This window comes from Cervus elaphus, chromosome 18 (assembly GCF_910594005.1).
Source record: "Cervus elaphus chromosome 18, mCerEla1.1, whole genome shotgun sequence".
Classification (NCBI taxonomy): domain Eukaryota; kingdom Metazoa; phylum Chordata; class Mammalia; order Artiodactyla; family Cervidae; genus Cervus; species Cervus elaphus.
The window spans coordinates 47,781,380-47,799,001 of record NC_057832.1 but is presented as its reverse complement, the minus strand read 5'-3'; the positions used below and the strand labels follow the sequence as shown (position 1 = coordinate 47,799,001).

Here is a 17,622-nt window from a genome sequence, read left to right as displayed (position 1 = left end):
AGCATCTTTTAATTTCATGTCTGCAGTCACTGTCTGCAGTGATTTTAAAACCCAAGAAAATAAAATTTCTCAATGCTTCCATTTTTTCCCACACCTATTTGCCATGAAATCATTGGACTGGATGCCATGATCTTGGTTTTTTGAATGTTGAATGGTAAGTCATTTTTTTCACTGTTCTCTTTCACCCTCATCAAGAGGCTCTTTAGTTCCCCTTTGCTCTCTGCCATTAGTGGTATCATCTGCATATCTCCTGACAATTTTGATTACAGCTTGTGATTCATCCAGCCCAGCATTTCACATTATGTACTCTACATAGAAGGTAAATAAGCAAGGTGACAATATACAGCCTTGACCCACTCCTTTCCCAATTTTTAACCAGTCCATTGTTCAATGTGTCTGGTTCTAACTATTGCTTCTTGACCTGCACACAGGTTTCTCAGGAGGTAGATAAGGTGATCCGGTATTCTCATCTCTTTAAGAATTTCCCACAGTTTGTTGTTATCCACACAAAGATTTTAACATAGTCAATGAAGCAGATGAAGATATTTTTTTGGAACCCTTTTGATCTTTTTATGACCCAGCAGATGTTGGCAATTTGATCTCTGGTTACTATGCCTTTTCTAAATCCAGCTTGAACATGTGGACGTTTTTGGTCCATGTACTGTTGAAATATAGCTTGAAGGATTTTGAGCATCACTTTGCTAGTATGTGAAATGAGTACAATTGTACAGTAGTTGAAACATTCTTTGGCATTGCTTTTCTTTGGGATTGGAATGAAAACTGACATTTTCTAGTCCTGTGGCCACTGCTGAGTTTTCCAAATTTGCTGGCATATTGGGTGAACTTTAACAGCTGCATCTTTCAGGATTTGAAATAGCTCAGCTGGAATTCCATCACCTCCACAAACTTTGTTCATAGTAATGCTTCCTAAGACCCACTTGACTTCACACTCCAGGATATCTGGCTCTAGGTGAGTGACCAAATCCTCCTGGTTATCTGGGTCATTAAGACCTTCTTTGTATAGTTCTTCTGTGTATTCTTGCCAGCTCTTCTTAATATCTTCTGCTTTTGTTAGGTTCTTATTGTTTCTGTCCTTTATTGCGCCCATCTTTGCATGAAATGCTCCCTTGGTATCTCTGCTTTTCTTGAAGAGATCTCTAGTCTTTCCCATTCAGTTTTTTCCCCCTCTATTTCTTTGCATTGTTCACATAAGGCTCTCTTATCTCTCCTTGCTATTTCTCTGGAACTCTGCATTCAGTTGGTGTATCTCTCCCTTTCTCCTTGTACTTTCATTTCTCTTCTTTTCTCAGCTATTTGTAAGCCCTCCTCAGACAACCACTTGACCTTCTTGCATTTATTTTTCTGGCAGATGGTTTTGGTCATCGCTTCCCGTACGATGTTATAAACCTCTGTCCATGGTTCTCAGGTACTCTGTCCACCAGATCTAATCCCTTGAATCTATTTGTCACCTCCACTGTATAATCATAAGTGATTTGATTTAGGTCATATCTGAAAGTGGTTTTCCCTACTTTATTCATTTTAAGCCTGTAGTTTGCAATAAAAAGTCCATGATCTGAGCCACAATCAGCTCCAGGTCTTGCTTTTGCTAACGGTGTAGAGTTTCTTTCCATCTTTGGCTTCAAAGAATGCATTCTGTCTGATTTCAGTACTGACCATCTGGTGATATTCATGTGTAGAGTCGTCTCTTGTTGTTGTTGTTTGCTACGACCAGCATGTTCTCTTGGCAAAACTCTGTTAGCCTTTGCCTTGCTTCATTTTGTACTCCAAGGTCAAACTTGCCTATTATTCCAGGTATCTCTTGACTTCCTATTTTTGCTTTCCAATCCCCTATGATGAAAAGGACATTTTTTTTTTCCTGGTGTTAGTTCTAGGAAGTGTTGTAGGCCTTCATAGAACTGGTCATCCTCCACTTCCTTGGCATCAGTGATTTGAAAATTGTGCCTTGGAAACAAACCAAGGTCATTTTGTTGTTTTTGAGATTGTACCCAAGTACTACATTTCAGACCCCTGTTGACTATGAGGGCTACTCCATTTCTTCTAACAGATTCTTGCCTGCAGTAGTAGATATAATGTCATCTGAATTAAATTTGCCCATTCTTGTCCATTTTAGTCCACTGATTGCTAAAATGTTGATGCTCACTCTTGCCATCTCCCGCTTGACCACTTCCAACTTACCTAGATCCATGGACCTAACATTCCACGTTCCTATGCAATATTGTCCTTTACAGCATCAGACTTTACTTTCACCATCAGGCACATCCACAGCTGAGTGTTGTTTCTGCTTTGGTCCAGCCTCTTCATTCTTTCTGGATGAATTTTTCCACTCTTCCCCAGTAGCATATTGGACACCTACTGACCTAGGGGGATCATCTTCTGGTGTCATATCATTTTGCCTTTTCATACTGTCCATGGGATTCTTGAGGCAAGAATACTGAAGTGGTTTGCCATTCCCTCCTCCAGTGAACCACATTTTGTCAGAATTCTCCACCATAATCCATCCATCTTGGGTGGCCTTGCACGCCATGGCTCATAGCTTCATTGAGTTACACAAGGCTGTAATCCATATGATCATTTTGATTAGCTTTCTGTGATTGTGGTTTTTGTTCTGGAGGCTGTGAAATTAAAGTTCTTACTTCTTCTGTCTGCCTTCTGATGGATAAGAATAAGAAGCTTACGTAAACTTCCTGATGGGAGGGACTGGGCTGTGGGGAAAACTGAGTCTTGTTCTGGTGGGCAAGGCCATGCTCAGTAAATCTTTAGTCAAACTGTCTTTTGATGGCAGGGCTGTGCTCCCACCCTGTTAGTTGTTTGGCCTAAGGTGAGTCCTAGAGTGTTTAGGCTCTACGGTAGGGCTAATGGCAACCTCCAAAAAGGACTTATACCAACACATGCCTCCCAGAGCTGCTGCTTCCTGTGCCCCTGTCCCCGCGGCAGGCCCCTTCCAACCCACGCCTCTGCAGGAGACCCTCCAACACACACAGGCAGGTTTGGCTCTTGTGGGGTCACTGCTCTTTTCCTCTGGGTCCTGGCGCACACAAGATTTTGTGCCCTCCAAGAGTCTCTGTTTCCCCCAGTCTTGTGGGAGTTCTGGAATCAAACCCACTGTCTTTCAAAGTCAGATTCCCTGGGGAGTCTCTTTGCCAGATCCCCTGATTAGGAAGTCTGATGTGGGGCCTAAAACTTTCACAACAGTGCGAGCAGTTCTTTAGTATTATTGTGATATTCTTTGGTATTATCTGTTATGGATAGAGTTATATAATTGTTAGCAGTATGTAAATGATGAACATCATGAATACATAGTATTTTCAAAGGTCTCTTTGTTTAGTGTCCCCAAGATTTTTACACCCAGGACAATACACCCCATTAATATTCAGGAAGGACTGACAGTTTGCCTTTTTTCAGTACAGTAGCAAGAGGCAGTTGTCAGTGGACAGGTAGGATATTGAATTTGATTGACCCCTTAGCAACCCATGCACCTCAAAAAAAATTTTTAGAAAGAATTCATATGGAAAAAGAGGAGCTGAAATTTGAGGCTTTTAACCTATTCATGCCCTTAAACCCCTAGGACAGGCTTTGTGTTTCCCTGGGTTTCATGCACACTGATTTGGAAGCTACTGTTCTAGATGATGAGCAAGATAAGATCTTTCTCCCTGCTTAATTTTTCAGTATTTCTCATGGCAACTAGCTGGGATACTCTTAGATTCTACTTCATCTGCCTCACATTAATCTTATTTTCTCATCTCCTTCCATTTCTCTGTCTTTATCACATCCCTACCTATGTCAACCTAATTACCATGTCACAAATATTGCAGTCTGCTGCACTGATCATGTCTTTGCACACCTTTCATCACTGGCCTACTTAATCACAGCCATTTTGAGAGAGAGATTATTGTTAATAGATGGAAAGCACTTTTCAGTAGATGTTAAATAAATAATAGCAGTTGTAATTTTCTTATACAGTTGTTATATAATAAAACAAGAGTTTTAAAATGTGCCTTCAACTTTAGAGAAGACAAATGACAGAATCATAAACTCTATTCTTTTCTTCAAACATATTGAAAGCTCAGAATGAATTCAAGCAGTTGCGTCTGAGAGATAACCAGAGCTAGCCAAAGAGATAACCCAAGAATCAAATAATATAAGTAATATGTAATAAACCAACATTCTTTTACAGCCAGGGCATGTAAACATGTGTGTGGTATATAGGATTCTAATACAGCCCTTAAGATTTCTGCCCACTGATGTATGTTCTATAATCCCCTCCCCTTCAGTATGGGTACAATTTGTGAACAGCCACTTTGGAAAGCCACTCCTGTAATTAGTTTATGTTCTACAACAAAAGTGAGGAGATTTTTTTAGATGTAATTAAAGTTCCCAATCAGTTGACTTTAAATTAATTAAAGGAAGACCTCCCTGGGTGGGCTGACCTAATCAGGTGAGCTCTTTCAAAGGGTGCAGAGCTTTCTGTATCAAATCATACACAGAGTGAGGGCAAAAACTGGCCAGTTATTTTTCAATCATTGTCCCCAATAAAGATATACCATTTTCCCAGGAAAAATAAAACACCATTATTTTTGCCTTTCACAACTCTGTGTTAAGATGAAAGAAGTTATATGGAAGCTCTAAAAGATATGATTTCCTAACAGGCCCTTTTGAAATTCATCCCTAGTGCAGAATCTTGGAGAAAGTTGGCTTATAAAATTTTAATAACTTTGAAAAAATTCTTAGTAAATAAATGAAAGAGGGCGCAAACATCAGAGGTTCAAAGTAACCGAAAGCTATGCTATTGGTCTTGAAGAAGTAAACTGCCATATAATGAAGAGGGCCATATGGGGGGAAACATTAGGCAGTTTCTAAGAGCTAAGGACCTTAGCACTACAACCACAAGAAACTGAATTGGAATGGGGACACTAAATCTTAGATGAGATAGTATGTCTCGTGGGCACCAGGACTGTGGCCTTGTGAGATCCTAAGCAGAGAACACACCTGACTTATGCCTTGACTCCTGTCCCACAGAAAACTTGAGATAATACATATGTGTTATTTTAAGCTACCAAGTTTCTGATAATTTAATAGTTTCTGATAATTTGTTATATAGCAATAGAAAATTAATACACAATTGAAACCATTACCAAATTTCTTAGTTTTTCATTATAGGCTTTACTATATGTATAAGACAAAATATCTGGAAGAAATTATCTGTTATATTTTCCAAAATTCCTAAATGCTACTTTATTTCACTAATTTTGATCAAAGTGTAGTCTCTCTATATAAGTTTACAAACTAATACTTAAAATATTTTAAAAATATTCCCAAAGCTTAAAATAATTTTATCTTAACTACAATTGATCCTTGAACAACACGGATTTGAACGGCACAGGTCCACTTACATGCTGTTTTTTTTCCGATGGTAAATGCTATTACCTATTAGTACCACAAGATCCCACAGTTGGTTGAATTCGTGGATACAAGGGGAGTCAGGAGAGTCAGTGCCACCTAATCATCATGTTGTTCAAGGCCCAAAGGTATAGAGGGTTGGTTCACAAATCCTTCCACCATTTTCTTAGAAGTAGCATCCTATAAAAAACCACCCTCTGTTTAACAAATCCACCAGAATTGTTGCATGTTATATAAATAGTCAACTCTGGACAGAGAGAAAACAAAAATCTACCTAACAGAAGTGTCATATTCATTGTTTTTTTTACTCTCCCAATGTCTTTTAAAAATAGCCAATCTTGTGCATGCCAGTTGAAAGGTGAATGTGCCAGTCAATATGCGTGTGTGTGTGTGTGTGTGTGTGTGTGTGTGTGTGTGTGTGTGTGTTACTACTGGTCTTATTCCAGAGAGAATTTATGAGTGCCTAAAACACACACACACACACAAGGAAGGGAAACTATTGGTTTATTGTACCTACCTGGTCTAGATAATGAACAGATTAATAAGATTTAAAAAGTCAATGAGCTGCACTAACCCAATCTATACAGAGAAACACTGTCACAAAAGTCATCTTTTATTTTAAAGGACCAAACAGATGGTTCAGTTTCCTTGGAACATTGAGAGCCTTCCAGATTCTGCAGTTATTTCACATATGCCAGACATGTCTCTTTTCTATGGGTTTTATTTGAGTCGTGCAAAACATTTCTTTTTATTAGCAGCTTTAAGTGGAGAGATATTTACCTTGGCAGTATCACCGTGTAGATAATACCGAATAAGTTTGTTCAAAGAAACAGTCTCATCATGCCAATCTAGGGAAATATGCAAATCCCTATGCATAGCCTAGTAATGGTATATTTATCATTTGGTGTGCTGGCACCTGATTTATCCGTCTTTTTGTGTTTCCCTCCATATATACAGATTTTTATATTAGCAAGATAATTTATAACATGATTACACTTACTAAATTTTTGGAATTCTACTGATTTGAAAGCATTTTAGGATCTTGTTGAAAAAAATAAGACTTCTAATACACAGAAATAAAAGCATATCTACATCTAATTATTATCCAGGATAATTTTAGAGAAGAATAAAAATGTGTGAGTTAACCATGAAGGAGCAGACCAAGCATACAGAGTTAAAGGGATATCACAAAGCAAGTAAGAAAAGAAGCCTTTATCATAAACTCAGGAGAGTAGGGTAAAGGCCAGGATGTAGAAGGGTTATAGGACTGCTAAAATACAAGGTGAAAGAGAATGCAGGCTGTGTACAAGGACGGCCAAAGCGGTGAAAATTAGCTACTAGAGATTAAAGATGTCTGTAAGAATCTTCTATTAGACTTAGTTTTCTGCATTGCCGCCTCTATCACTCACCAGAAGAGGTCCATAGTTGGTTGACTGCTCATGTTATGTCTGGGAGGATAGGTTAGGGAAAGGATGCAGGATTGGTAGATGAAGAGTCTAAGGTCCTCACTCTTACAGCCCTAATGACATTATGATACTGCACATAATCCCTGACCTTTTTCTCATTTTTTGTTTTTGTTTTTTTTCTTCCTTTTCCTTGATAACATGAGAATATTTAGGCCTTTACCATGAGTTTGTCTTGTGTGTATGTGGCACGTGCATGTATATCTCTAAATAATGGCTCTCTGAAAATGCAAAAGATTGGATTCGTTTATGTAACACATTCTTACATTGTTAAAACCTATATGCATTAACGTATCAAATGAAACAGTTGTTAGCCTGTCTCACTAATAGTCGCCTGCTTAGATCCAGTCTGAGAGAGGAAAAGGAAGCAGTAAATCTGACCCTGACTTACCGCAGGTCTTAATTGCACAGTACTCCCAGAGGGTGTCAGGGTCAAGAGTATAGCACCACGGCCTCGGCTTGCCATCAGGATTGCGGCAATAATTATCATCAAAGCCCTTGTCGGGGTATCTGCAAACCACACCAAGAAAAGTGTCATGTAAATCTTCCTGGAACATTACCCAGCCCTCAGCTCATAAAATAACGTTTGACTTAGCTCGGATACTATTAACTGATGAAAGAAGAGATTTTTCTATCTTTTGCCCTACAAGGACTGCTAATCATTGACTGCTGAGTCTATTAATCTGCATATAGTGCTAAGGCTAGAGGACCATCCCCTTCAACAATAAGTTAGGTCATTTGGCACCTGTCTACCAGTTGAGGTCTCAAACCGAATCCCCTTCTCATAAGCCCAATTAAGGACAGAGTACAAACACGTGACCTTGTGTAGATTACTTATTAAGAAAACAATAATTTTTAGAAAATAATGTATTATTTATTAAGGTCCTCTCCTAGAGCAGGCTTAAAGTTCAAACTGAAAGTTAGGTTTCAATAGCTATGTTACTAATGATAGCCCAGTTTTGGAGCTAGAGCTTTCTAGGTCATGCCCTCACCTCCACCAGAGTAAAAGACAAACTCCATCACACCACTTTCTCTATACCCACCTCCCTTTAAGTTAACAGGGTCCTGAATTTGTGGTTTGCTTTTAATTGCTACCATATCCCTTCTGATCTCACTTGAAAGACGAGAGATGCGCTTTAAAATAAAGCAGTTTTAAGTTCATCTAAAAGAGCAACAAACAAAAAAGAGAAAAAAGAAAGAAAAAAACACCATTTGGCAATTTCCAAAGAAAGGTGGAGAAAGAACTTCTGTATTTATTTGTATTTTTATTCTTTATGATAAAAAAAGGAAAAAATTTCAATGAAAATGTTGCCTGTGAAATTTATAGGCCAAAATACACATAATTTTTAAACTCAAAACCCTCTCCTGAAGAGAAAAGTAAACTTGGTTGCCTGACTTCCAGATAGGCAATTTAAAAATCTACCATAAGAAAGCAGCCAAGCAATCGTTTGTTCCACCTTTAGCCTGTGACACGGTGTCACACAACGACCCCACTTAACCTGAGCCACAGGAAGGTATGGCACAACGAGGAGACTGGCTTTTAGTTTACAATAATGCCACCCTCCCCAGCTTGGACCTCTCCAGGTGGCTATTATTGAATGCACTTTTATCTTTTTTGCTGCCATGGAAGAGAAAGAGGAAGCATCTGTTAGTGTTTTCCTTTTGTACCCACTGATGCTCCTGTGTTCAAGACCATCCTGATTTCAGGGACTCTCAACCTAATCAGCCAAGACCAGTTGATGCTGTAGTCAGCATTCTCATGTACCTCATCTTAAATCCCTTTGTCCCAAGACTATCAGGAAAACATTATAGAAAGAGAATTTCCATGTAATTTGTCCCGGGACAAATTACAGTTTGTAAAGAGGATCACTTGGAAACGTGATTTGGCGGTATTTTACCTTTCTGGCAAGAATTTGTGCCGGTGTGGTGTCTGATGATCCCAGCGCTGACAAATCTTGCCTGTTTCTGTGTGATCCATGGGACCTCGGTAACTTTCCCCATTGCAGGTCATGCATTCAACTAATAAAATCAAAGCATGGCATATTAATTGCTTCTGACAGCAAAATCAAGAGCACCACTGTTCCATTTAAAGAACAGTAAATCACCTATTCAGCAAGGATATTTTTAGGAAAACTTATATACTATTTTAACTTTAAAATAGGACTTAATGTCCATTAACAGTGGCATAAAATACTCTCTACAGAACTTTTCACACAGTTTAAATGGAATTTTTGTAGTCAGTGTCATACAAAATTACCATAGGGCCAAGATACTACCTTCCTAATTTTTGATAACTATCTGAAAGGTACCTAGAAACTGAAAAGTCCTTGGGAATGTTCCCTTTGTTGGTCTATAATGCCAGGGATCTCAATATCTATACTGTCAACACAATAGTGCTCCTCTTTCAACTTACCCTCCAATACATACACAGAAAATGCACAGAGTACACATCATACTGCTACAGTTAATGCAAAGATCAGGACCACACAGATTTGAGAGATCAGCTTCAAATAGTAATCTGGTACTATTTAAAGAATACAAATATTTTAAAACAAAAAATCACAGTTCCTTTCTATTAGTGGGCATCCACATCGAATAAGTGAGCAGACTTACATTCTTATCTAAAGCTTAGGGTAGAATGTGACCTACTATTGAACTTCTTGTACTCACTATTTTTAAAAATCTATAAACTGATCTAACTACGCTAAATATCACTGTTGATTCTGTGAGGTTAATTAATAGTTTTCCGGCCAGCACCTTATGCCACGCTGAAAACTCTGAATGACATCAGCTAGCTGAAAATGAGACTTCTCAAGTGGACAGGTTGATTTGATGCAGCACAGCAGGCTTCCTGTGGAATAAATCATTGCTCGGCTTTCCTACTAATCCGGCAAACTTCCCCAAACACATCATTTGTATCTTGTGATTACTGATCATCTAACATTAGCTGAAGTGGGAAAAGATATGAGGGTTTCATTTTATCCACTGGGATCTAGGCTAATGAGTATAGTAATTTGGGATATACTATTAGAATCATCACTTTTGAAACTTTGATTTTTATAATCTAATAGGACATTAACAATTAAATCTCTAAAACATGAAACCATTTAGCCTGATCTGTCTACTTCTTTTCATGTAGGTTAATCCATGAAGTAAGACAAGAGACCGATTCAGCTTCCTCTCATTTGATACTGAGCTCCCCCAGACAACAGTTGGTAAACACCTGAGGGGGTCCAAGAGCATGTAGATTAAAGTGCTCTGGTGGGCAAAGATCAAATCCACATAGGTTATGTATCATCACATTTCAGCTTTCCATCTGAATAGTATTACAAGCTTACTTGGTCTCCATTTTAAAAAGAATGTAAAGTTTGATGTTCACATCATCGATCATCGTTGTTTGCTCCTTTGTATTGAATGAAAGCATAAAATAGAACCCTACAATCACAGATAAGGAATACATATATGCATGTACAATTTCTAGTCTTTAATAGTACTTAAGAATCAGAATACACCTATTTTGTGTCCATCAGAAAATGCAGTTTATAAGAGTATAGCCTTTTCAAATTAGAGCGAATAAAATTATTTTTGGGGAAACTGTTGTGGGACATTATTAAAAGAATGTTTCCCCTGGAACTTTAGAATTTTTAAATTTCTAAAGGAATAATAGCTACACAAATGAAACAGGTGATTCTATAAGATGACCACTTTCTAGCATGAACGGAAGATCAGAGCGTCTCCAAACTTTAATATGCATAAACGTTACTTTGAGATCTTGTCCAATGAAGGACAACTTCTGACTCAGTGAATCAGGGTTGGGGCGTTAATAGCAAGCTCCCAGTGGATGCTCATGCTTCTGGTTCTTGGACCTCACATTGAGTGGCAAGTGTGTAGATAATTTGTTCAATTCTGAAAGTTCTTAATGTTTGGCAGTAATAGCTTTTAGGAGAGAATGGATTTTCCTTAGACCTTGAAGACTGGATGACATGTGGATAAACTATAAAGGGAGCAAAATAACCTAAATGGTGCCCAAAAAATGAACTAGCATGCTATGTTTATAGTATAGTGAAGGGAGAGTTATGAATGCAGGTGCAAACCTAATGAAGTTGAAAAAATAATAAAACTTAACATGAATAATGTTCCGTTTTGGAAGGCAATGAAAGTTGTCATTGAGGTGGGAATTAAATGTATCCTGTGAGGACTGAGATGCTAAAAATATATTATAGTTACACATTCTTTGATTAGTCAGTATTTTGAACATGTAAGAAATAATTTGATCCTTGCAGTGAGGAAAGCAAAGCTCACAAAAGTTTTAAGGGACTTACCTAAAACAGAAAATGACAGATCTGTAACTAGAACACAGGTCAGACCCACAGTCCAATGCTCTTTCCATTCCCCTAATTGCCTATCCATCCTGTATATTTAACTTGTTTCCTACACATTCTAACTGGCCATACTTTAAGACAGACTAAGAGTAAAACTTTTAGAAGGTCAGTCTCCCTGTCTTTTTTTAATATTGTCCTCATTACCCTCTTCCCTCCTTTTACATCAGTCCGTTGTTCTCCTGTTGGTTTCTCACCTATTGGAGGCTACAAGAAATGAGATTCGCTCTCTTATCCAAGGACAAAAAATGTGTGGTTCTTCCTTTGCATCAGACCATCAGGTTAGTCATAAAAATTACTTTGAGAAAGGCAAATTTTGAACTCATATTTACTTCTCAATCTTCAAGAATTCTAAGACTCTTCTAAGTTTTCCCAGCTCACAGTCAAGCCATCCAGGTGTAAACCAAGTCCATCTAAGGACTCAGGTGAAAGCAAGCATTAACTAGATAATAGTTCAAGAAGGTAAGCATTGCATCTCCTATTCTATGTTCTTTTGACTCTCTCTGTTATGGCTAATGTATTACTCAACCATTCCAGAAAACTCTCCCCTTAAAATTAAAAAAAAAAAAAATTATGTCCCAGTTCTCATAAATTCAAACAAAATCTCTATTCATAAGTAGAATATCTTTTTCTAATTATAGTTCTGCCCTAATTGATAATAGGAAAGTACACAAGCTACACATTAATCATAAGTAGGATTAATTTAACACCTTTCTGGTATACTAACCAACTAAACTCAAAAATTGCTCTGTTCCATTTTCCTCAGTCATAAAGTCACAAGTGATCTGAGTTTACAGACTAAAACAACTATTTTGAAAGGATCTCTCAGATAAATCCATGCTGGTGATTACTTCAGCAAAACAGAATGCTTAAAATATGAATAGTCTCACAAACCCCCATTTATAAATAATAGTTTTATTTAAATCTTTGTTTTTAAAAGTCTTTTGCCACACAGGAATTACACATTTAAAGTTATGGCAGAATTATTTGGTATTTTATGTGTAAGTATTTAAAAATATGATGTCTTAATAAAATGCATTTACTTGAATATTTATCATTTTAAAAACCTGTTTCAGTGACAAATGGTTGCTTTATTTTAAATCCCAAGCAAACATTAAAGCAAAAAGTCAGATTTCATATACCTCAATGTTCCATAATCTTGAATTAAACATTAATGGTAGTATTTTCTTTACATAGTTATGTAAGGTTTTAAATGTGATAAATGAGTATTCATTTTCTTTTGGAATGCTTAATATACCTCAAAGGTTTAACTTATAAGAAAATAACTTTAATCTTTAAATATCAGATATATTTTTATGAACCAAAATTTCAAATTTCAGATAATTATTTAAAGCAAATATTTTACTATAGTTAGAAAGATTTCAAAAATATATAGAAAGAATTCAAAAAAATATATACTGTTTTACTTGTCCTTTTCCAAACAGTCCAAAGTTGAACCCAGGTACTTTAATTTTAAAATATACAAATTGATGGCATCTTTAATGTTTCATTCATATAAATAACCTTTGGAAGTTGACATTTGTAATATCCATATATTAAAATGTCTCACCCATCATACTATTTAAACATTGTGAATTTTGAGGCTTTTCCCCTCATATATATTTTTTAATAGAAATTTACATCATATGTACATTATTTTGTATAATTATCCATTTTGTAAATAACGCATTTTCTCCATTAAGTTTGACTATGCTTCTTCTTATTCTAAATCTTCTTTATTAAAATCCTTCTAAAACATTGTTCATTTTAGCATGAGCTTAAATATCAAAGCTCAGTTCACAGTCCCTGAAATATATTTAGCCCACAGGACAGGTGCTGGTTTACTTCTCTCACAGGAGAGTTTTGCAACTACTGTCAGACCTCTAAGTAGTTTCCAGAAAAAGTATATCTGCAGTCTTCCATGCCGTCGTGACCAATAGCATCAAGTGCCATTCACGCTACTGAACAACGTCCTTTTCCAAGGAGAGTGTGATAATCTCAAATTATTTTTTAAAAAAAATTCAAAATGTATACCCTAATAAGAATGACCAGAAATTTTCTCAGTCATTTATTTTTTAGCACACTTATTTTTTGCCTGATAGTTTAAATCTATGTGACTATATTTCGATGAAGGTTCTTCTTATAAACCAGGGGTTGAAAAATCATATTCCCACAAACTAGGCACACAGAAAAAATGCTAAACTAAAGTTTGATCAGTTTGCCTTTCCTTGAAAACACTGTCCCCGGTCAAACAAAATCAATAAATAAAACTGTTTGCCAATAACTTCCAACCTCCAAAAACTGTGATAGCGGAGAAATCCCTAAAAGTAGGGTTTTCTTCCATGTGCAAACTTAAGACAGATATTAAATACAGACTTATTCATACAAAACAGACTTATTCATAACGTTATCACAGATAAGATTTTTATTATTTTTAAAAGAAAAGAAAACAATGAAGAAGTTATAGTGAACAGAATATGATATGGAATGGAAAGTAAGAATTTACAAACAGAGTTGGGACTGGCTCTAGCACATTAATTCAAGAATTTTAAACTAACTAACAACAAAAAACAAATTCAACTTCTCTGTGACAATTAGCTAACAACGGCCTTTTTACGTGATAAATATCAACCTGATATTTAATGAATATTATGGAAGAAATAGTTCAAAGATATTTGGTTAATAACAAACAAGCAAGATATCTTACTATAAAAATTGGACAGTATTCCAGCAGTAACCCCCACCCCAAGTACTTCAAAACCCTACCAAATTTTTATCAGAATTTGATCCATTTTTCATTTTGATTTTTAGAATTTTAGTTTCTGACACAACCAAAAAGCCAGTTGTTACGTAGCCAGAAACTAAGAAAATGAAACCAGGTACAATGTTGAAATGGTTACTTTTCCTTCTCTTCAGTCATTCATTTTCCACTGCAAAAGGAAGGTAGTGCCCTTTCATGCTGTGAGAGGAGATGAATATGCAGATGTGGAGTCGCTGCCTTCAAGACAGCTGGAATCTATGGATTTGAGCTCTTCAAATAACATTCTGAATGGTACTTAGTTCCAGACTACACATCAAACTTGGTTATAGACACATATTCACCAAAACACATACAGGGCATTCAAAATTTCAGTTACCCCCTTCTTTCTTCTCTTCTGGTTCTGTATACCCTTGCCACACCACTTCAATATAGATTTGACAAAACTTCTGCAGAAGCAGGTTCTAAATGTATAGAATCAGTGTTACAATAAAGGGCTAAGTGTCATTTGGCTCCTTTCAGGTGAGTAGATTGAGGTATATGAGCTCAAAACAGTAGATGAAGAAGCCCAAATTTTACTCTACCCAGAGAGATAACCTCAGGCTCTTTTAAAATTCAAACTAACTCCCTCCATTACTTTGCATTAATTTGATGATAATCAGTTTTTAATTTTTAAAACATCCTATAAAAATGCTCAGATAATGATCTACAGTTGCATTTGAATGGACAGCATATTCATTGTGATTTAATTCAATTCTATTAACCTTTAATGTGAGTTGCAGTTTTACACAAAGGGGGAACAGAGTACCCCACATGGCATTCAGGTCATTTACCTTCTGAACACTGAGGAATGTCACAGACTTCGTAGCGTACCTCTGGATTGCTTGTGAAACACCAAGGTCCCCCTTCTTCCCCTCGAGGATTTCGACAGTAGTTTTCCTGTAGGTCTTTACCCCGATAGCTCGAAGGCAAAAAGCTAGTTTTAAAATGATAATCATTACAGTATAAGAGCATGCAACTTTTGGGGGCCTATTAATATTACTAACTAGTGGATATTTTTTCCTGAAAGTAGAGAAATTCTTTACTCTATCTCAGACAGCCATATATATTAACTTGAATTCTATCACTTCCATCCATTCTTAAAATACTTTAAATTTTATAGACATTTACCTAACTGAATTCTCGTATTCTACACCAATAAGAATGATTCATCTCTGAATTTGCTAATCATTCTAGAACCTAATTGACATTGTTTGAACCACAGTTTCAAAGTTCCACTCAAAGGTAGCAAATGATAGAGGAGAGCCCCTGAGGAGAGACCTGTAGAAACACTGCACTAGGCCTTGACATCTCAGGGTTACATTGCTTATCTGAGATAATTACTTGTTTTTATATATTTTCTTATGAATAATACCCCCCTTTTCTTCACAATTGATAAATAGATTGATGAAGTCATAGAAACAAAGACTGTAGACTCAAACTTAACCCAGACTCAAATTTCAGCTCTATCTTACTAACCGGAGACCCCAGTGGGCAACGTAGCCTCTTTCAGCCTGTTAGCTTACCTGTACGCTGCGTATAACCATAACTTGTAACATCTTACACCTCGTGCGGTTGTTTTGAGAAGTTAGTTCAAAGAGACAAGAGTAACTGAGACTTAATAAATGCTACCTATTATTAAGCACACTCCACTTAGTTTTTAGATGTCATAGTAAAAGAGAAATGCCATTCTCTTTACAAATGTTTAAAGTTTTCACTGTGACTGGAGCACGGTGCTTTCAGACTTAATTCACAGTATTTGGCCATAGACTGAAATACAGCACCTTTGTTTAAGATTTCTAATGCCCTGGTTATAGTTTTGTTATCAGCATAAAGTATTTCAACGTAAAAGCAGAAAAGTCCAAAGCTCTTTTTATTCTTTTGTACTGCTTGTGACCTTGGCCTCAGTGATACTGCATGTGTCTCCTAGACTGCACACATAAATAGCATAAGTAAACAATATACATCTGTAGGTAACATTAGTAAGCACTTTTTTTGAAAATCCAACTGCATTTTCAATATTCAGTACAATTTTTTCCATAAAGCTTAATTTCTACTTTTACTGATCTCTGAGTTCTAAATGGTACTTAAACTGCAGTCAAATCCAAAGCTTTTAGTCTGTCAATAAATGCTACTCAAATATGTTTCCTATGCACCTAAACTTTTAGTTAAGAAATAATGATTTTTCATTTTGCTGTAGCACATAGTAAATAGGAACATGCCTTGGGTACCAAGCAACATTTTGCAAAGAAATCATTTAATTTGGACATGAAATATGACAAAGTCCTCAGAAAATATAAATTATTGGTCAAAAATAGTCTAAGAGACTTACTACTAATTAAACAATTTCAAGATATCAATTAAGTATCATTAACATTATGAAATGTCAAAATAGTTTATATTCTCATTTCATTAGCATTTTAAATACTGGGGAATAATAATTAAACATTTGGTGTTATGATTGACACAAATTATAATTAAAGTTTATCATGACTTTACAGTTCTTAACAGTTTAATTTTCAAAGAAAACAATGGTATCTTTTGTCTTAGTTTTAGCTCTATTATTCAAGAATAACTTAAGATAATCTTTGTGCCATTGCATGAAATGTATTTTCTTTTCATTTTTGCCAGTTATCTAATTTTTCATAGTAAATTTCATTTTTCTGATAGAATCAAAACTGAATTTTACTTTATATTTTTTCATAAAGCATTGCTTTAACCAAATCTACCTAAGAAAACCCCCCTATAACTCTACTTTCTTAAAAGTTTGGCTTATTATAGCAGTAAGAATAGGTTATTATTAATCATGAAAATCTACATAGTTGCCCTATACAAATCACTCGACTAGTATACAACACTAGTCCTTAGGCAATTTACTTGCTTTTTGGGTTTTCAACTTGACTTACAAAATGAATGGAGTGAATTAGTTTATTATAAGGTCCTTTATTTTTTATCATTTTATGTATTAAGTTTAAAAAGCTAAGTAATGATTTAACATGTTAACTGCACACATATAAAATACCTGAAGTTTTAGAGATTTTTGTTACACACACACAAAACACATACACATATACACTACACATACACAAACATATACCTTTCCAGTAGATTTGTAAAGTGAAAAAGAAGCTGTGAAGAAGTAATGAATGCATAAGTCAACAGTTTAGTAGGAAAGATGCAAGTAGGAAGGAAGAGAGATAAAGTAAAAATTTAAAATAGGTATGGTTAAAAGAATAAAGTTTTCCCAATAGAGTTAATAAAATGAAAAATGAAGAGAAAAATATGTGCTGTTTTCCACAATTCTGTATCAGTGCATATCAAACTCCTCTTTAGGACACGCAGGGTAAAGAGCAGTTTGGGTCATCTCTTCTCTTCATTCTTTGGTGGATATAACTTTTACCCTAATTAACTGGCATTCTTTAGTGTTCTGAGGTTTTTAGTGTGCTTTTCTTTAACATATCATACTTGACCAAGTGATGAAGCCTAACCCTGTTCTTTGTACTTATGTGTTCATTCAACACATATTTATGAAAATCTATTACACACATGCCCTGTGCCAGGCAAT

At 35.9% G+C, this 17,622-nt stretch overlaps 1 protein-coding gene across 5 annotated transcripts in view; it reads right to left on the bottom strand.

Annotated features, from left to right (window-relative positions):
• The window catches only part of HGF (hepatocyte growth factor), an 81,977-nt gene that overhangs the window by 46,594 nt on the left and 17,761 nt on the right, over nt 1-17,622 (bottom strand). For 4 of the 5 annotated variants that reach the window (XM_043873082.1, XM_043873084.1, XM_043873081.1 and 1 more), the window contains 3 exons: nt 14,852-14,994; nt 8,780-8,900; nt 7,273-7,391 (listed from right to left, as the gene is read on the bottom strand). In XM_043873082.1, the coding sequence (XP_043729017.1) occupies nt 7,273-7,391; nt 8,780-8,900; nt 14,852-14,994 (383 nt within the window). The remainder of the gene's footprint in view (nt 1-7,272; nt 7,392-8,779; nt 8,901-14,851; nt 14,995-17,622) is intronic. The other variant, XM_043873083.1, reaches the window with a different exon arrangement.